The 19,434-nt window shown below is 44.1% G+C and overlaps 1 protein-coding gene across 1 annotated transcript in view; it reads right to left on the reverse strand.

Moving 5' to 3' along the window:
- Positions 1 to 19,434, reverse strand: part of Pkd1l1 (polycystin 1 like 1, transient receptor potential channel interacting) — a 121,903-nt gene that overhangs the window by 28,117 nt on the left and 74,352 nt on the right. Inside the window, exons 28-36 of the mRNA XM_063273721.1 lie at positions 17,558 to 17,750; positions 12,219 to 12,302; positions 9,956 to 10,163; positions 7,470 to 7,576; positions 6,105 to 6,321; positions 3,767 to 3,940; positions 2,242 to 2,361; positions 860 to 925; positions 597 to 660 (exon numbers count right to left, since the gene is read on the reverse strand). Coding sequence (XP_063129791.1) covers positions 597 to 660; positions 860 to 925; positions 2,242 to 2,361; positions 3,767 to 3,940; positions 6,105 to 6,321; positions 7,470 to 7,576; positions 9,956 to 10,163; positions 12,219 to 12,302; positions 17,558 to 17,750 — 1,233 coding nt within the window. The remainder of the gene's footprint in view (positions 1 to 596; positions 661 to 859; positions 926 to 2,241; positions 2,362 to 3,766; positions 3,941 to 6,104; positions 6,322 to 7,469; positions 7,577 to 9,955; positions 10,164 to 12,218; positions 12,303 to 17,557; positions 17,751 to 19,434) is intronic.

Here is a 19,434-nt window from a genome sequence, read left to right on the forward strand (position 1 = left end):
TTTGTCCACACAGTATGTGGCCTCAGAGACCTGAAGTCCTACTCTGACATTCCTTCTACGCCAGGTTCATCAGGCCTTTCAATCCCAATGATCAGACAAGATGACGTCATTTTCTCGGGCCCAGGTTCCCTATTGTCTCCCCCCCCCCCTTCCAGCTCAGTGATCATCTGCCATAATTTGAAGCTGGAGCTGACATTCTATTTTGCATAGAAATAGGTAAAGCTTTAACTTTCAGAATATTTAAAGTGGAGGGTCTCAGCGCCTTTAAAAAAGGATCCTACCAAGCTTGTAAACCAGACTCCCCAGAATTGGACTGAAGCCAAACGTTAACCGATTTTAGATAGGCCTGGGTCCGTACCCATGCTTGGATTTTTGAGGAGACCAGAATGGTTAGTGTCATTTAGACCAAGTACATTCTGCTTGTGTTGCCTCTCCATGGGCACAGACCACTGGTTTGTCAGCAAGAACAGGGGCTATTTAGTATGGCCATAGGGCGATGTCACCTTGTGAACTGGGAGGAGAGCAGTGGCTCCTCTCTCTCAGAGCAAGATGTTTATCCCTGCAGGCCTCCAGTGGAAATGATGAATGGACTATACCACTGTTGCTGGCTGTCATCCTCCAAGCTTGGTCAGTCCCAGGAAGAAGGTCTGATATGGGATGCTGAAATTATGACAAGTTTAGGCCAGGTCAACGCCAATTTTTCTGCTGTGTCTGAAACACTAGTGCTTGTTGTAGCCAACTCTGAGGACAGGCATGGTCAGATGGGGTCAAGTACAGGCCTCAGATGGCTCGTCAAGGATGTCATTTTCTGCTTCTGGACTAACTCCTTTGTTCCTAACCTCCAATTCTGTCTTCCTACCATGGGGCCAATACTGGTGGCCTCCAGGCAACTCCAGGCAGTCAGACTGTTAGATTGCAAAGTCCACTAAAGGAAGAAAGGTTGGAGGGTGAAGGCTAGAATGGGGCCTGAGAGTGCATTACCTAGCAACAGGTACTGTAAGCTGTAAAGCAAAGTAAGCCCAGAGACACAGGAAGACATCAGTGAAGTCTAGGTTTTAGCATCTGTAGTAGTCTGAATGAAAATGGCCTCCTAGGCCCATAGTAAATGTCACTATCAGAAGGTATGGCCTTGTTGGAGTAGGTATGGTATTGTTGGAGGAAGTGTGTCACTAGGGGATGAACTTTGGGTCTTAGATGCTCCAGCCAGGCCTAGTGTGCCTAACTCTCTTCCTGTTGCCTGTGGATCCAGCTACCTCTCCAGCACTATGTCTGCCTGCATGCCACCATGCTTCCTGTCATGACAATAATGGACCAAACCTCTAAACTGTAAGTCGGCTCCAATTAAACGTTTTCCTTTATAAGAGCTGCCGTAGTGTCCCTTCACAGCAATAGAAACCCAGACTAAGACAGCATCTTATGCTGTAGAATTAGCAACTGTATGTCATGCCACTTACTGGGGAGGGCTGCCTTGAATCTGGTTTCCCACCGGGATCAGGGCCTGATGGGGGGAGAAAAACAAATGTAAGACTCTGAACTAGGCAAGGAGATGCTTATCTCTTGTCCCCATCAGGGGACCCTGAGAGACCAGGCAGGACTCTTGATGTCTCCATCCTGTCTAGGCCTCCACCCTTGAGGCCTGGACTAGCTTTCAACCAACCAGAGCTACTCACCAGAAGCCACAGAGCCAGAGAGAATTGTGTAGCTGAAAACGTACAAGAGCCATAAGAGGAAAGAGTGGTGCGTGGGGCCATGCAAGGTTTCCAAAAGGTGATTGGTGAACAATGGGATCTGGGAGAAGGGGTTTGCTCCCCACACAGCCATGCTTTCCTGCCATGGGATGACTGGCTACCACTCATTATATTGGAAATGGTGGTTACAAGATTATTGTCTACAAGGGATGATGATCCAAGAAAAAAGAAAAGTGATTTAAATATATATCTGGTGGTGTTTATCTTCAACGAACAAGACATACAGAAAGCACAGGACATGCTGCCTACTTAAGAGACAGCCCTGGAGCCAGTGTAGCTTCTAGTTTTAGTTTGCCATACCCTGAGGTACTTCTGTCTTCACTCCTCTTAGAGGCCACTGTCTCGAAGTCCGTAGATGCCCTCTGGCTTCCTGTGAAGCAAAGAGGTTGACTGGTACGGGCATCTCACATGGCAGGGGTGGGGTGGTGGGGTGGTGGGGTGGTGGGGTGGAGGGGTGTCTCCTCAGGAGCCCAGGGCCACACAGCTGCCATACCTTGCTGCACCTGAAGAGCAGTGATAGGAGCTGTGCAGGTGGACAGGCCAGGATGGTGCACAGCAGAGCAAGACTGAAGGAGTCCAGAGTGATAGCTGTAGGACCCACACCTAGGGGGCGCTGCAATGGTTCCAATACATGGCAGTTATGTCCTTTGAGCCCAACGCACAGAGTTCCAAATGTGTTCAATATGAGTATGACTCCTGCTTAGCTAAAGTCCTTTCTTTCAGAAGCCTTGCCTCCATTATAGGGGTTGAGCAAGACAAAATGTGCTTTTCCTCCTAGACACATCTTGTGAGTCAAACAAATGCTTGCCAAATACCCATAAGATCTGTGCTCAGCTGACAAAGTCCTGACAATCCCAAAGGGAGGAGCCAAGAGGTTCAGAATGGCCCCTAGCAGCGGAGGAAATGCCATCCTGGATCAGACCACTGGAGGCCCTGAGGGAAGCCAAGCTCCCCAGAGATCACAGCAGGTTCCCACTTGTCACTTGATGACATTTCTTCCCCATTGTTTGTTTACTGTTACAAGTTCTACCAACATATTATTATAGTTTTAAATTCTGTATATTTAAGTGTGATCATATCTGCTGCCACATAAGGAATTTGCCACACCCTGTTTTCCTAGGACAGATGACAGAGCTCAAGTTTGAGACAGCTACTGTCACTGAATGGTCCAGCTGTCTGGAGGATCATGTCAACCTGGGGGCTGGCCCCGTGAATGATTATGAATTTATCACAGGAAACGACCTTGGGTTGGAAAGATGGCTTAATGATTAAGAATGCACATTACTCTTGCAGAGGATCCTCGTTCATTTCCTAACACCTCAGGCAACTCACACATAACCTGTCAATCCAGCCACAAGTGGTCTGACCCCTCCTCTGAACTCTAAGGTACCTGTATTTGTAAGTTCACACTCTTACCCTCCTTGTAACACATGCATACATAATAAAAATAATAAAAAATAGATCTTTAGAAAAAGATCAACTTGTTTCCTCTTATCCTGAATGTCATGTGTGGAACCCAGGGTGAGAGTTCCCACAGGAAAGCAGTCTGTTGAGGACTCGAAGACCTTCCCAGCTCCATATTACCTGCTAGAGCATATGAATCAGGATCCAACTATTCATTGGATCCAAGCATGGCCAGGCCACAGACACAGGAAGATGTCAATGAAATCCAGATGTTAGCATCTGTCACAGTTTGAATGAAAATGGCCACCTAGGCCCATAAAAAATGTCACTATCAGGAGGTGTGACCTTGTTGGAGTAGGTGTGGTGCTGTTGGAGGAAGTGTGTCACACAGGGGTGGGCTTTGGGTCTCAGATGTTCCACCCAGGCCTAGTGTGTCTCACCCTCTTCCTGCTGCCTGTGGATCCACATGTAGAATTCTCAGCTACCTCTCCACTCAGCACTGCTAGATTGCTCCCCCTGGCTTAAGCCCTTCTCCAGGAGCTGTTTTGCTTGTTAAAAGAACTAACCATATGCTGAGATTAGGAAGCTCCTGCTGGAAATTTGCTGCCTCTTACCTGTTCGTGGCCCCCCACAGTGACAAGGGCAGTGAGGCATGAGTAGACAGACAGCAGGCAGAAGGACACAGCAAGTCGCTGTGTGTGTAGGTAGTTGCTGGATGGGGGCTGACTGTACAGTGAGAACCAGATGTGGAAATCCTCCAGGTACTCCGTGAACTTCGAGTAGAAAAGCTGAAACAGAAACCACAGGTGTTTCCTCAGACACAAACATGTGTGAGCTAAGGAATGAGTCTATTGTTTCTTGGCTTTTAGCTTTCAGCTGAAAGCTGGATACTTCCTGGAGATGGGGTTGGTGCAGGTAGATGCCGCTCGTGGTACCTTGTTCTGCCTCCTTCCTCCCCTCTCCCGCTTCAGCAGTACCTCACTGGGTCACACATTTACCACCTGGACTCTGACCCACTTCAACCTCCTGCTGATGCTTCTGAAGGTTTAGTACCACCTAGCTCTCTGCGTCACTCGTGCTAGCTCTCAGAGACCTCCTGTCTTAGCCTCCCACCATTTCTTTCCTTTCTGTTCCCAAAGGACTTTCTAGATATCCCCATTATAAGCCCTGTCTCCAGAAACACAGTCTTTCAGCAGGGCACCAGCTCTGGATGCACTGAGACCTGGGATTGACCTGCCTTCTACTCAGTAGTCTTACAAGGTCTGGTGCCCAGCAGGTCATAATATTTTGTGGAATTTCACTGGATTTAAAAAATTTCCATGAAACTTAAACTTGGTGTTAGGCACTCTAGATAAAAAACTATTTATGGACAGATGTAGTATTATAAATATAATCAGTTTAGTCAACACACACCAACAAAACAGTTTAATTGACTGAGGATATATCTTTTGCATATAAATTCCCAGGTGACCATTGATTCCAGTCAGGTGACCCAGCCATATGTGCTCACAGATGATGTAATCAGTCAAGTCAGGCTTCTCACCTAAAGTTCTCAAGCACAATAGCTAGAGAGACAACCATGGATATTGTTATCTAAGGGATGCTACAGTTAAGCCAGGCTTCTAGTTTATAGTACTAATTTTTTCTACATTCCATGGCTGTTTTGAAATTATTGTTTCAAACTCATGTTGATTCACGTTTAGCCATGCTTTGTGCTAAATTGGCAATACCGGATACTCCTCACTTCAGTGACAATGGAAAGAAAAAGAGAAGTGCCCAGGAAATGGCAGGTAGACAAGATGGCTCAGAAGGTAAAAGTGCTTGCTGCCAAGCTTGATGACTTGAGTCCAGTCCCCAGGACCCCCGTGGTGAGAGGAGAGAACCAATTCATGTAAGTTGTTCTCTAACACACACACACACACACACACACACACACACACACACACACACACACACAAATGAACAAAAAATATGGAAATTAAAAAAAAGAATTTCTTCAGACAAATCTCAAAGAAGTATGTGTCTCTTGTGACATTGTGCTGCAATGATAATAAATAAAGGAAAATTGTGGCTACATAACAGGTAGCCTCAAATAGCTGTGTACAGTGGGCTTTTAAGTTATCTAAAACAAAATTCAGGATGGGATTTATTCTAAAACATTGAACATAAAGTGGGAATGTTTGCAAATGGGCCAATAACCATCAACAGGGAGTAAATGGGAATAAAAAGTTCATACTTGGTCTGTGAGATCATAGACAATTTTGCCACCTATTGGGATTTACTTGCCATCTGACACTGCAGTCATGGCATGTCTGTATTCTGTGACAGTGGAATTGTCATAGCACATGGGTCAACAACAGGTCTTTAATTTGGGACCTCTCAGATGCTGCAGATCACCAACAGCCAGAAGTTCTAGAAATTTGTTGTTGGTGTAGATCAAAGAACTACATTACGGTAAAGACAGTGCAGCTATTTCCTTCAAACTGAAATGTCCCCTCCTGGAGGAGAAGGGTAGTGTTAAGACACAGATCCTGAAGCAGACTCACAAATAGGAAACAGTAAACAATTGCTATGTAGAGGCTGGGGACTGTCCGCAAGTAGGGCAGAGCTTCAGGGATGCTGTGTTAATGGGGTTGCCACCCATGTTGGGGTGGACATTTTTGTGATGTAGCTTCCGTGGAGTCAACCACACCCTTGTAAGTAATCCACACCTCAATTGGCTCACCAAGATAGGCTTGGATGGACTAATTTCTTTGATGTGTTGTCAGTCCTATCTAGGTGAACAGACTTTTGTTCACATTGTCTTCAGAAGTTACATGACCTGGGTATCTTGAGAGTGAACTACTTCACATTGGGAAAGTTCAAATCACAACTTTAGAAAGAGAAACAGAAGTAGGCACCAAAAAATACTGAACATTCTGGAATGTCATGGGTCATCTGCAGGGAGCCTACCTTCCAGAAACTGAGACCATGGCTCAGGCAGAAGAACTCGCCTAATACCTGGCCACCCCTTTTGCTCACAGCCAGCCAGCACTGAGCAGAGAAGAACCAGGCTTGTCCTGAGCATAGCTCCTTCACCATCACGTGGCTGATGAACCAGCTTGGGGAAAGTCCACTACTGTCATGCCAGAGACGGATCTTCTGGAGTGGACCCAGTTGGTGAGGCGTGCTAGTGACACACAGAAATGTCTTATTGGCCATGTGTATTCGACACCTATAAAAATCTCAACGCTCTGATGTGCTCCTTAGGGACAGTGGGTTCCAATTAGCATTGTGACCAATAGGGGCACACAGGCCTACAGGATTGACTCCAGTGCCCTCTTTATCATCAGTTTGCTTACCATGGTTTCAGTTATCAAGCACAAATGAAAAATACTAACGGAAAATTCTAGAAATAAACAATTCCTTGCACTGTATTGTTAGAGTGACTCTAGCAATAATCTTGTGCTGCGCCTCATTAATAACTCATATTTTATCTCAGGTTTGGATGTCAAAGGACAATCAAGTAGGTTCAGGGATCTACTGTGTGGCCTGGGACACATCTCTTGGAAAGGGAATGGCTATAACTTCAAGTCTCAGGTCTCCATCTGTCTGTATGTGATGGGAATTAGTCTGAGGTTAACTGTTACTGTCTTTATAAAAACATGCTCCAGAATAATAAACATTATAAATGAATTAGAGTGAATGTAAATTTTTCATGAGGAAAGATGACTTCAGTATTTTCATGCTTTCTAGAATGTCTATCTTGATAAAAGAATTTCTACCTTGATAAATCATATCTCTCCCCATGACACTCATCTTTGTAACACCATGCACCATTGCTCTTCCTAATTTTGGGTGGCAGCACTAATCAATTTAATCAGGTTTTGTGACAGTAAAAAAAAAACAACCCACTTATTCTAGTAAACAAGCTTAGTAAGCCTCCACCTTTTTTTCCTGCCTTTATTCTTACCCCCATGCTAATCTACACTAAAGAGTAGTAATAGTCTATACATTAGGCATGCTTGTAATTCCAGCCCCCAGATGGCAGAGGCAGGAGGATAGTTGCAAGTTCAAGGCCAGCCTGGTCTATATAGTGAATTTCAGACCTGCCACGGCTGCATAGTGAGGTCCTGCCTTCAAAAGACAAAGCAAAACCAGAGCCTTCTTAGAACTGTAAGTGTGTGAGCCAGCGATCATACCCTTTCTATGCTTCACCAGCAAGCTCTATCTTAGGATGATGCTCAGAAAGCCAATGCCCTCGGCTCAGTATCTTTGTGATACCCCATTCTGACCAGCCTCTTTCCCCAGACATGTGGTTGCAGTAGTCATCGATACCTCAGGATAAAGGTGTGCCTGGAGTTCCTTCCAAACAAGGGCTTCTCTGGACAGCAAAGTTCTTTGGTTTCTGAGTGTCCATTTTCACCACATAGAACAATGAAAACCTTAAAACAGAAGCAGATATGAGATCTGAAGATGTGTCACAGAGGCTCACTTCAGCTCAGTACTGGTGGGTCCCAGTACTGAGGCCTGCTGTGGGGCCTGCATGGCTTACAGAGCCTTTACAGACCAAGGCTGGCATCCTTCATGGCAGAGTCTTCTTGACTAGCCAGTTCTCCACAATTTTTTTCTGGAAGAATGGGATCCCCTGTGGGATCCCCCTCAGCAGGGCAGGAGAACTCCATGGAGGGCACCAACTCATAGCCAGGACATGTTGGTAGAGCACTGGGGGAGGCCTGCAGGACACCTGAGTTGGGGCAGGGCTGGTGAGTGCGGTACTGATGTCCGCCAGGAGCACTCTAGGATAGCACTGGGCTGTGCTTATTACTGTCCCTGGCATCTGTCACACAGGAACCTTCAGCTTTGATGTGGTATCATTTTAACTTTTCCGTAAGAAAGCATTAATCTCTTGTCTTTGAAATCCTGTTCTAGTCTAAAGTAATCTTCTCTGAGTAGTTACTGAATTCTTTGTAAAATTACCTATCTGTTGTTATATTCCTGGGACTATTTTTTTTGTGTGTGTGCCTGTATTTTATGTCAATTAAATATTTTATATTGCTTTCTTTTGCAAGGTCTGTGATTTCTCTGACATGTTTTGCTGAATATCCTCTCTGGTCTATAAGACCCAGACACATGTTTGGGTCATTTCTAAGGTGTCTTGCTGTCACATAAGTCTACTGGCCAACCCCATAAGACACTACACTGTGATGGCTCATGCCTGGATGTCTGGGAAGTCAACCCTGTTCTCTTTCAGATTGTTAAGCCTAATATTCTCCTGGGTAGTAGTATTCCCTTCCACATGAACTTAACAATCAATAATTCCTGTTCTGGAAGGCATTTTTCTGAAAATACAGTTAATTTAATTGGCTTTAATCTCCTTATGTCTTAGGTTTCTTGTTATTGTTGGTGGTGATGGTGGTGATGTTGGTGGTGGTGGTGGTGGTGGTGGTGGTGGTGTGTGTGTGTGTGTGTGTGTGTGTGTTTACAGTGAAACAGATGGTGTGGTGGCCGGGTGTGGTGACATGCTTTTAACCCCAGCACTTGGGAAGAAGAGGCAAGAGAACCTCTTGAGTTTGAGGCCAGCCTGAGCAAGTTCTAGGCTAGTGCAGTTATTTAGTGAGATCCTGTATCAACAAGCAGACAAACAGTTAAGCAAAACCAAACCAAAAGACCCTGTTCTCCCTACAGATCCCCAAAGTGACTAGGGTGTGTTTTGAGGTCGTATAGACCAGAGAGGCTACTCAGAAAAAAATGTCTGGAAGCAATCACAATCCTTTCAAAAGAAAGCAAAACAAACTCCAATAAGACAAGTCATATGCATATAGGAATAGACTGATTCACATTATCATCATTACCATCACTCCTAAAGATTTATTACAAGGGGAAAGAAGTTGTGTTGGCCATGGCATAAAGATATCTATTTATTTAGGTCTTTTATAAATATTGAGCAAATTCTTTCCCTGTTTCTCCTATATATGTTAGATGAATTCACCTTTAAGTTCTCAATGTTTTGTCACTAGGAGGGGGATGTTGCTTCCACTTCTGTGGAATGAAAGTCACTGACTCCTGTGTGGATGAGTGGTATGTTCACCTCACACCAATGATGAATCTAACAAGTTTGTCTAACTCATTGGGCCTAATTATTTTACATTGTTTTTTGTACAAGCATATCAAGGGCACACAGATCTATTTTCTGGCTTCTAGATAAGGTCATACTCCCCTGCCTCTGGTCCTATGGTTTCCATTAAGCAGACATGGTTTTTGGAGAAAAATGGAGTATGTATCAAGCACACATGCAGACTTCCTGGTGTATTTGAAGGAGCACATTGATAGCATATGGTCCTGAATCAGTTTGTTTCTGCGCTTGCAGACCTCTCTTCCATAGCCCACTTTGGCCTGGGTGGGCTGCTAGGGTGGCCTTTCTTTGTCCTCCTCCTCTCCTCATCATTCATTTGCTTCTCTAGGGAACTCTGCCTTTAGCCTCCAACTCCCAACCTAGCCTGTTCCCTCTTAGCCCAAAAGCTAGGCTAGGGACCTCTTACTCCTTTCTTGCTAGATCCTTCTCTGTGTGGGCCAGGCATTCAGTGTTAACTCAGAGGAGTACAGCACAGTTCAGAAGAGTTCCACTCAGAAGAAACCTCTGAAGCTGCTTTTTACCTGAAGGCAGAAAGGGAAATGAGAATCCTGGGGGCAGGAAGCGAGGGCCCTGCCTTTTGTCTTACAAATATGCAGGAGGACAGGGGACCATCTTATTGTCTTGTCATACTATCAGGCCCTCCACACCCTTAGAGCTCACTAAAGGCTTTGCTAGGAGCTCACATTACCTTTGAGGTAAATCTGGCTGGTGACCGGAAGCCAGTGTCAATGACAACTGCATACAGCTGGTGGCCAAGCAGTGCTTCTTCTTCCAGAAAAATACAACCAGGATCCTTTTTCTTATGACAATCTACACAGCTGCTTTTACTCATCAAAAATCCATAAAGAACCAAGAAAAACACACTGAAAATACTGGGAAGCAAGTTGTGTGGGTGACTGTAAACAAAGGAAGAGAAATTAAAGTAATTCCTCATGGGAACTGGCATTCAGGAAGACGGATTAGCACTTTAATAATTCACAAGCTCTCATTGGTTGTCATGGACATATTTTCCAAACACCTCATCCTGTTTGAGTGGAAGGAGACTGAAAGCAGAGTTGCCCATGGCAAATGCCAGCCAGGCATCCTGCAAACTACACTGAAGCCACAAGGAGTCTGTGATGATCCAACTGGGGTGGTAGAAAGTTGGACCCTGCCAGGCCCAATGAACTTAGACAGAAATTGAAAAAGAATGCCGGGGCTAGGGTGTATGGCTCAGTGATAGAGTGAGTACTTGCCTAGCATATGCGAGGCTCTGGGTTTAATCCTTAGTATGAATGAAACAATGGAAGAAGAGAAGGAAAGAAAGAAGAATGTCCCTATATGGGGCATGCTTTGTAATACTGATGTGCCTTTCAGTTCTCCTACTGCTGCCTCCTAGCAGAGCAAGACAGAAGCTCAAGATGCTCCAGTGTACGTCTTCTGCACAGTCATGTTCCCGTGAGGGAGGCTGCTTGCTCTCCACCTGCAACGTACACTCACCTGGTCCCTGCTACTGATGCACCAAGTTTGCCTAGGAGAGCTCATACCCAGCCGCCTCCTCTCTGTAGACCCACAGAGAGTCACCCATGTAAAGTCCCTCTAGCCAGAACCTTAGCATACCTGGGACTTGGGCTTTATCTGTATTTGACAAATTTCAGAGGGACTATGCTGTGTGGGAATGCTACCTTTCTAGTCTCCTGCCTCATTACTCTTACTCCACTGAAGAACTAGAATATGCGCTTGATCCCCAGAGTTCTTCTTTCTTCTTCTAGAGCAGAACCAGAGTCAGATCACACTTGCTCTCAAGCACGCATCTTGAACTCACAGCCTCCTATTTCCGGCTCACCCTTTCTTTCCCTCCATTACATCCTGGAACCTCCCAGATGTCACCAGTGCTTTGGGTGACTTTGGCTGCTACTTTCTGTCTGCAGTAGCATCATGCCATGCTCCTCCTTGTCTATGCACAAATAGCACTGGTGTTGCAGAAACCAGGACTGGCTCACTGTACTCTAAGCCCTGAGAATCGGTTGGCTGGAAATCTTCCCTGGCATAGCATCCTTTGTTAGTAACTAATGACTGACTTGCTACCTGTGGTGGTTTGAAGGACAATGGATCCCATAGGTTCATAAAAAGTGGCACTATTAGGAGGTGTGGCCTTGTTGGAGTGTGTTACTGGGGGTGGACTTTGAGACTTCAAATGCTCTAGGCCCAATGCTGCTCTTTCTCTCTCTCTGCTACCTGCAGATTCAGATGTAGAACTCTCAGCTACCTCTCCATGTCCACCAGGCTTTTTGCCTGACAATAATGGACCAAACCTCTGAACTGTAAGCCAGCCTCAATTAAATACTTTCTTTATAATTGTTGCATGGTCATGGTGTTTCTTAACAGAAATAAAAAGCCCACCTAAGATACTGCATATCAGGCCCACCAACTAATGTACTAAGTACCATGCATAAGTGAAGGACAGTTTCATATTCTACCAATATAAGTGCAAGAAATATTCCAAGTGGCTTTCCCTCAATACACTCATTTTCCATACTCTAAATACAGTTGTTTGTTATGAGACAGGAGTTACAAATACACGGTAACTTTTGAACTTACCATTTAAAATAGGGTAGAGGTTGTTATTGAAAACTGAGGCTAAGAGAGTATGAGCAAACTGAGGGTCATTCTTTATTGCTGTAGATATTAATTAAATTGGTAATAATTGACCCACTCTAGACTTAAATATAGCCAAGCTGACAAGTAAAAAAGATATCGGCTTCCCAGTATTCATAAGGCTCCCACCTGTGGCTGTAAAGTATAAACAGCGGTAACAGAACACGAGAAGACTAGCATTCCTAATATCTGTGCTCCAGAAAACAAACATGTGACATAAGTGTTAAGTAGAGACTCAGCAGAGCATGGGCATCTCTTACGTGGTCACCAGCGCACATGGAATGATGTTTTCCCTCAGAGAAAGGAACTCTCACCTCTGAAACTCAGAAACGCTGCTCACTTGAAAAGTGGCATTCAGCTTTCTTCTTAGGACAGAGAAAGGTGCAAGGCGATGGTAGCTAGAAGGGGAAAGCACATGAGAAGTAATGTAGGCTGGGTCCAGATGTTTGGGATGGGACAATGAGAAGTTGGAAAAAAAGACACGCTAGTTTTTCTGATCGTATGATGTACTCCAGTTTGCCATGTCTTCATTTGTAACTATCTGTTCTACACAGAGCCTCAAGCCTGGTACTGGGAGTCAGGAGACTGTCCTCAAATGTCAGACAGCGCAGTACACTGCCCCCTACAGGCAGACTCACCACAGCACGTTCTCACCTGAGAGTCAGGTTAGAGCCTCATGTGGGCTGACTTTTGCTTAAGCACCTGTCCTGGTCTTACAGATAACCCATCATTGCTAAGCCTGTCATGACAACAACTGCAAATACTATTTTTTAAAACATAAAGTTGCCTCCTCTTTATTACCATGAAGATAGTTTCTGCATATTCTTCCTTTGTGACTCTGGCTCTTGGAGGGGAAAGAGTACTGTGTAGGAGAGAACAAAGGATTGTTTTCATGTATGATTTAACAGCTGAGAATGTCTAAACACTGCAATATTATCAGTGACTTCCCATGGCGCCACATTACTGTAAAGGGCTACTAAAAGCCATAGTAATAACAATAATGTGGCATTTTCACACACACACACACACACACACACACACACACACACACACGCAAAACATGGAAACCAGTGGGTTGAAATAGAGAATTTAGACATAAGTCCATAGAACTACAGCCACTTGATTTTTGACAAAGATACCAAAAATGCACATTGAAGAAGACAGCATCTTCAATAAATAGTGCTGGAAAAGCTCGGTACCTACAGGTAGAAAGATGAAACTAGGTAATTATCTCTCTCCCTCAATAAAATCAACTCCAAGTGGATTAAAGATTTAAACCTGGAGATTCTAAAACCAGTAGAGGAAAAGGTAGAGGATATTCGGTAAGAAACAGGCCTATGTAAGACTTTCTAAAAGGGACTCCAGTTTCTCAGAAAATAAGACAAAGGGAATCTAATGATATTAAAAAGCTGTTCAGCAAATGAAACTATCGACTGATTGATGAGGCAGTCTGCACAACGGAGAAAATCTTTGCCAATTGTCATCTGGCAGAAGATTAATATTTAGATAATCTTTTTATGGGACTCTTGATCATGAGAGCAAGGGAGTCTCTGACTCTTGTGCCTGCTTTTAGGACGCCTCTCTCCTGTTGGGCTGCTGTTTCTAACTTCAGTATGACTGTTTTTGCTTCAACTTATGTTTTATTTTGTCATGTTCGGTGATATCTTTTAGAACCCTGTCTTTTTCTAATAAGAGACAGAAAGGAAGTGGATCTGGAGGAAAGAGAGGAAATAGGAGGAGTGGAGGGAGGAATAAACTATAATCAGGATGTATTATATAAGAAAAGAATCTATTTTCAATAAAAGAAAAAATAAAAAAGATCAAGTAGAAAAATGAAGTATCTAGATAATACAAGAAACTAAAAAATTTTCTAAACGTGAAATTAAAAAACCCCGCAATTAAAAGTGGGCTATGAATCTGACAGAGAATGAAGAGGAAATGCAAGTGAACATTTGCAACAGTGTTTAGCATCCTTAGCCATCAGGGAATGGCAAATTCAAACTACTTCGAGATTCTATCCCACCAGACAGAATGACTGCCATCAAGAAATCAAATCACAATCAATGATGGGGAGGCTGTAGGAAAGAGAGAGCCCTCATTCACCACTGGTAGCAAGAGCAGTTGGTACAATAACTGTCAGTGTAGAGATTTTTCAAAAGGCCGAGGGGGATTGCAACCCCACAGGAAGAACATCATCTGGCTGGAACTCCAAGGGATTCCAGGGATTAGATCACCAACCAAGGAGTGTACATGGAGTGTCCATGGCTCCAGATACATATGTAGCAGAGGATGGACTTGTCTGACATCAGTGGGAGGGGAGGCCCTAGGTACTGTAGAGGTTTGATGCCCCAGCATAGGGGGATTCTGGAGGGATGGTATGGGAGACGGTGGGTGGGTGGGGGTACACCCTCATAGAGGCAGAGGGGAGGGAAGAGAGAGGGCTTGTGGGATGGAGGGATTGTGGGATGGGGGCTTGCGGAGGGGTAACCGGGATATCATTTGAGATGTAAAGGAATGGAATGATTAATTTTAAAAACATAGAGAGGAATCCTACACCAAATTAGTTCTATAAGTAAAACACTATACCTATAAAAATAAAAGGCTAAAAGTAGAACTACCACATGACCCAGCCACACTACTCTGGGCAGAGACTTAAAGAATTCTAGAGTCTCTGACAGAGATATCTGCATATCCGTGTTCATTGTAGCTCTACCCACAATAGCCAGGGAATGGGATGTCTATGGGTTGATGGGTGGATAATAAAGATGTGGTACATGTACACAACGGAATTCTACTCAACACACACACACACACACACACACACACAATTAAATTTGCAGGAAATGGGTGGACGCCGAAAATATTATTTGCATGAGTTTAACCAGTCCCAGAAAAACAAATGTCTTGTTCTCTTTCACATATGGATTTTAGTTTTAAAATTTTTAGATTTCCATATTCAGTTGGAGCAAGGAGTTGCCAGAAGAGGCTGGGAAGCAAGAGAAGAACCGAGAGAGGCAGCTGCAGGAAAGGTCTTGGGAGGGAAAGTAAACACATAAGAAAGTGGGGAGGGTCAGAGGAGAGAAAAGGTTCAAATGCGGAGCGGGAGGTGTAGGGAAAGGTAAAGGGTTGGGTCAACCAAAACTAAGAACTTACAAGAAGAAATGGAATTTTGCTATTTATAAACTACAGATACTGTAACAATAAACACTTTGAAGTGAGGAACCCTGAATAAGCGTGCATGGGTGTGTAATGCTGCTTCTAGAAGTGCCTAGTGCGGCTTGTGTACCTCCTCATGACTCATTGGCCGTGGAGTCTCCAGAAGCTCCCCAAACAATACAGACTCCTACCATTGCTCTTCGTTATGCACCAGAACTAGCTGGTAAAAATCCTATTGCTGAAGACACTCTATGGTTAGATTATAGGACGGACACACACACACACACACACACACACACACACACACACACACACACGCAAAATCATCTGGAAGCTTGCTCCCTGCTGGCTAGCAATCATAGTGCTGGAAGGTGTTATTCAGAGGGTAGGGGAAGAAATATCATTAGCAATGCTCTCCAGCCGTGGGTCCTGCACCATCTACTACTGACTTGCTAGGTAATGCATGCCCACTGGTGAGGTAGTGGCAGGACTGCCTCAGAGGTAAGCAATAGCTTCTGATTGGATTTGAGGCTTCCTTCATTATAGGGAACATATGTCTGTAAAGCTGATAAAACACCTTTGTCTGTGTGTATTACAGGCCCTAGAGAGGAAGGTACTATGGATCTTTTGCTAAATAGGGTAGTCAAACTGTCTTCCAAATATGCATTTTTATAGACATAGATTAGTGTTGCTTTCAACCTTGGTCAGAGAAGTGTGTACTTTTAGTGAACTAATGCAGAAGCTCAGAACTCATCAAAATGCTGAGAAAGTGACTGTTACGTGCTTGACTCTAAACAGGACAATTATAGAACCTCCTTCAGGTTCGAAGAGGGTCATAAAGACGGAGAGGAGTCAGATGATGCCTCAGAACCCTCTGAAATGCCAGCTTCTGGATATAACATGGACATTGGAATCATAGACTCACAGCAGCTGTGGCTACTGGCATAAAACTCTCAGGAAACAGAATCTTCCAGACACAACAGGACGGATGCTCATAGGAACCCACAGAGATGGTGGAAACATGCACAGGATCTACACAGGTTCAGGCCAGATGTGGTCCCAGTGCTGAGAAGGGAGTGGATGGACACTGTCTTCCATCCCTAACCAAGATGCTATGGTCAACTGACAACCACTTACCAAAGAAAAACCAGTTTTCTCCAGTGGAGTTTTACTAGGCATATAAAGCACACTTACGGGTTAAGCCCAGCAACAGATGGCCAAAATAAAATGAACTCAATAGTATGTTTGAATATTTTGTTGTCTTTGGGCATTTTTAAATCTTACATGTCTTGTGTGTGTGTGTATTACATTTTCCAGTTTTGTGGTGTATTGGTGTGTGAGTGTGTGTGTGTGTGTGTGTGTGTGTGTGTGTGTTGTGCTTCTTGCTATTTATTTATTTACTTTATTCTCGTTTGTTTGCTTTTTTATTGGAATGTTTGCCTTCAAAAGAGAAGGAGGAAAAGTTTGAGTTGGATTAATGGGGAGATGGGGGGTTGTGGGAGGAGATGCAGGAGAAGAACTCCTGGCCATAATATATTCTATAAATTTTTTATTAAACGCACACACACACACACACACACACACACACACACACACACACACATGATTTGAAGGCAGGAGGGGAACCAGGAGTGAGAGGTTAACAAGAGAGGGTAATGTGGGATTAATATGATCAAATGCTTTTTAAATGAATAAAAACTATTCAACACAGAAAAGGTAATATTGGATGTAAATGTCACCAGCTTAGTACAACTTGAACAGGTTTCACCCCTAACAGGCAAACACAACACAAAACTCCTCGTAGCTTCTCTGTTCTTAGCATGGATGAACCCTTCTATACCAGTAATTACTGAATTTCTATGCCATTGAGAAGGTAAGGGCAGCACAAATGATTGGACTGAAGCAAACCATCATAAGATTGTTAAGTCTATGCCTGGGTGATAAATAACATTTACTATAGCCATATGACCCAGATATCCCAAAACGACCAGGAAGGCTGCCTGCCTATATCCATGAAGAGACTTCTCTTTCCAGGTGCAGCTAACTGTCAAATCATGCCCTTGGGTAGAGAATTCCTTTGCACACAAGGATATGGGATGGCAGGGATTGTAACAGTAGAGAATCCACCTGCCTGGCTACAAAATGCAGTCGCAGGATGCCAAGGCATCTACACAAAGACATCTATCTGGTGAGCACATGTGCCCCTCACTTGCTGACTCATTTCGCAGTGGGCACTGACTACCTGCACCGTGCCAGGCATTACAGGCGGCTCAGGCCAGAGGCCCAGCAGATACCGGCACCTTTCCTTGGCAGCCACAAGACTGACTTGCAGCTGGGCGTAGCAGGCCCATTCCACTGGGCGAGCATCTATCAAGATGGCTCAACTTTCACAAGAGGACATCGCTTATGGAAGACCCTAGTGAATGGAACAAATGCAGAAGAAAGGGGAGTCAGTGGTTAAAATTCCCAGGCTACCCCAGCAGTAGTGTACCACTACCTGCAGTTGACTTTTTCAGGAGAAGTTCCTGGCTGTGGACAGGGACCTTCGGATCGCCACTCTGTCTTGTCCCAAAACACACATTGGATCCACTGGAAATGCACCGTATAGTTTACAGCCCCAGCAAGATATTTATTTGGAGGTTTCCTGTCATAATCAGCATCTAATAGGGATAAGTATCCCACATTGGCTCCTAGAAGAAAAATATCAATAATCATATGAACTTTGTAAGGGGCATACTCCATCCTCAATGCAAGTGGGAGGGCAGCTGGGGACAGAGAGAGAGAGAGAAGGACTGAAAGGTTCATCATACTCTGGCCATTTCCTGCTTTGGGGAATTTCCAATGAACTCAACATGCCCAGACTTTTATTTGTAAGAGACAAAGTGCCTAGGAGAAAAATAGTGTTTCCAGTGCCACCATGTTCTAAGTCCTTCATGACATCCCAAACAAAGGGGTCATTCCACTCTGGTGTGAATGGAGACAGTTCAGCTCCTCTGTCGCTCCCATTCAAGCCTCTTCTGCTTCTTCTCAGACCATTAGTCGCTTTGTCAAACACTATGCTTCTGGAGACAATACACGGATTGGGTTTAGCCAATCATCTCTTGGTAAGTTTGATGTTTAAAAATAAAAGCACTTAATTTCCATTTATATGATGTTTTCTCCTGAGAGTTTTAAATACATGCTTTGAGAACAGTTAGATATTAGTTGTTTGTAAAACTATGGAATTAATAGGGACGTGGCAAGTGGATAAGAGTGCTTGCTGTACAAGCATCAGGACATGAGTTCAAATCCCCAGAACTTGCATAAAATGTTTGATGTGGTCATACATTTGCTTGTAATCTAGTGTTCTGGGGAGTGGAGACAAGATGATCATTGACCTTTGCTGGGCACTGGTCTAGTCTCAGGTTCACAGAGAAACCTTGTCTCAAGGGAATAGGATGGAGAGGGATAGAGCAGGACACTAGACATCTTTCTCTTTCTTGGCACACACAGAGATTTGCACAGCTGCCCATGTATGTGTGCATAAACCACATAAAACATAAACTACACCACACAGTCTCATGATAAATAAATAAGCGAAGTAAATATACAGAAGAATAATATTTGGACTATTCTTCATACAATATGCAATAACGAATAAGCCAGAGATCTAAAATGTTAAAGTAGTGACATTGGCCAGTGCTAAATTATATATGTAAATGATTTCTCTTAAAAGTCAGATATAAGGAATTGATTTCTAACAATGGCCTCACATCTAAGAGACCACCATTCCTCATCAAAGAAACTTCTCTTTGCAACAGATGGAGACAATCACAGAAATCCACAACTGGTCAAGATGCATTGAAGAAGTGATGGTGGAGTGTCCAGGCCCAATCAATGCATTTACAACACAGTTCCTGAACCTCAGGCTCAAGGAACTCTGCAGAAGAATGGCTGGGAAGACCGTCAGAGCTGGACGGGCAGAAAATCTACTGTGCTATTGTGTCTCTTAGCAGTGGCAGGGAAGCAGAGCCCATGCTACTTCAGTAACACAGCTGCCTACACCAGACCCGAAGAAGTGCAACCCCAAGAGAGCTGATATACCGAAATGGGACGATCTCACAGGACCTCATGCTTAGAGACAGAACCACGGGCAACTCATAAATAACGAGAGTGAGAGGATTGGTCTCTCACTCTCCTCCCCAGGGAGGAGCCACCTAATTAGTAATCCAGGACCAAGCAGTGGTCTGCCTTAAAACACACACACACACACACACACACACACACACACACACACACACACACACCATTAAGTGGACTGAGCATGTTGTATTTATATATTTTGGTATTTGTGTGTGCAACACAGTAATAAGGCCATAATTTGAAGAGGGAGTA

The sequence above is a fragment of the Rattus norvegicus genome, chromosome 14 (genome assembly GCF_036323735.1).
Source record: "Rattus norvegicus strain BN/NHsdMcwi chromosome 14, GRCr8, whole genome shotgun sequence".
In the NCBI taxonomy this organism is placed as follows: Eukaryota; Metazoa; Chordata; class Mammalia; order Rodentia; family Muridae; genus Rattus; species Rattus norvegicus.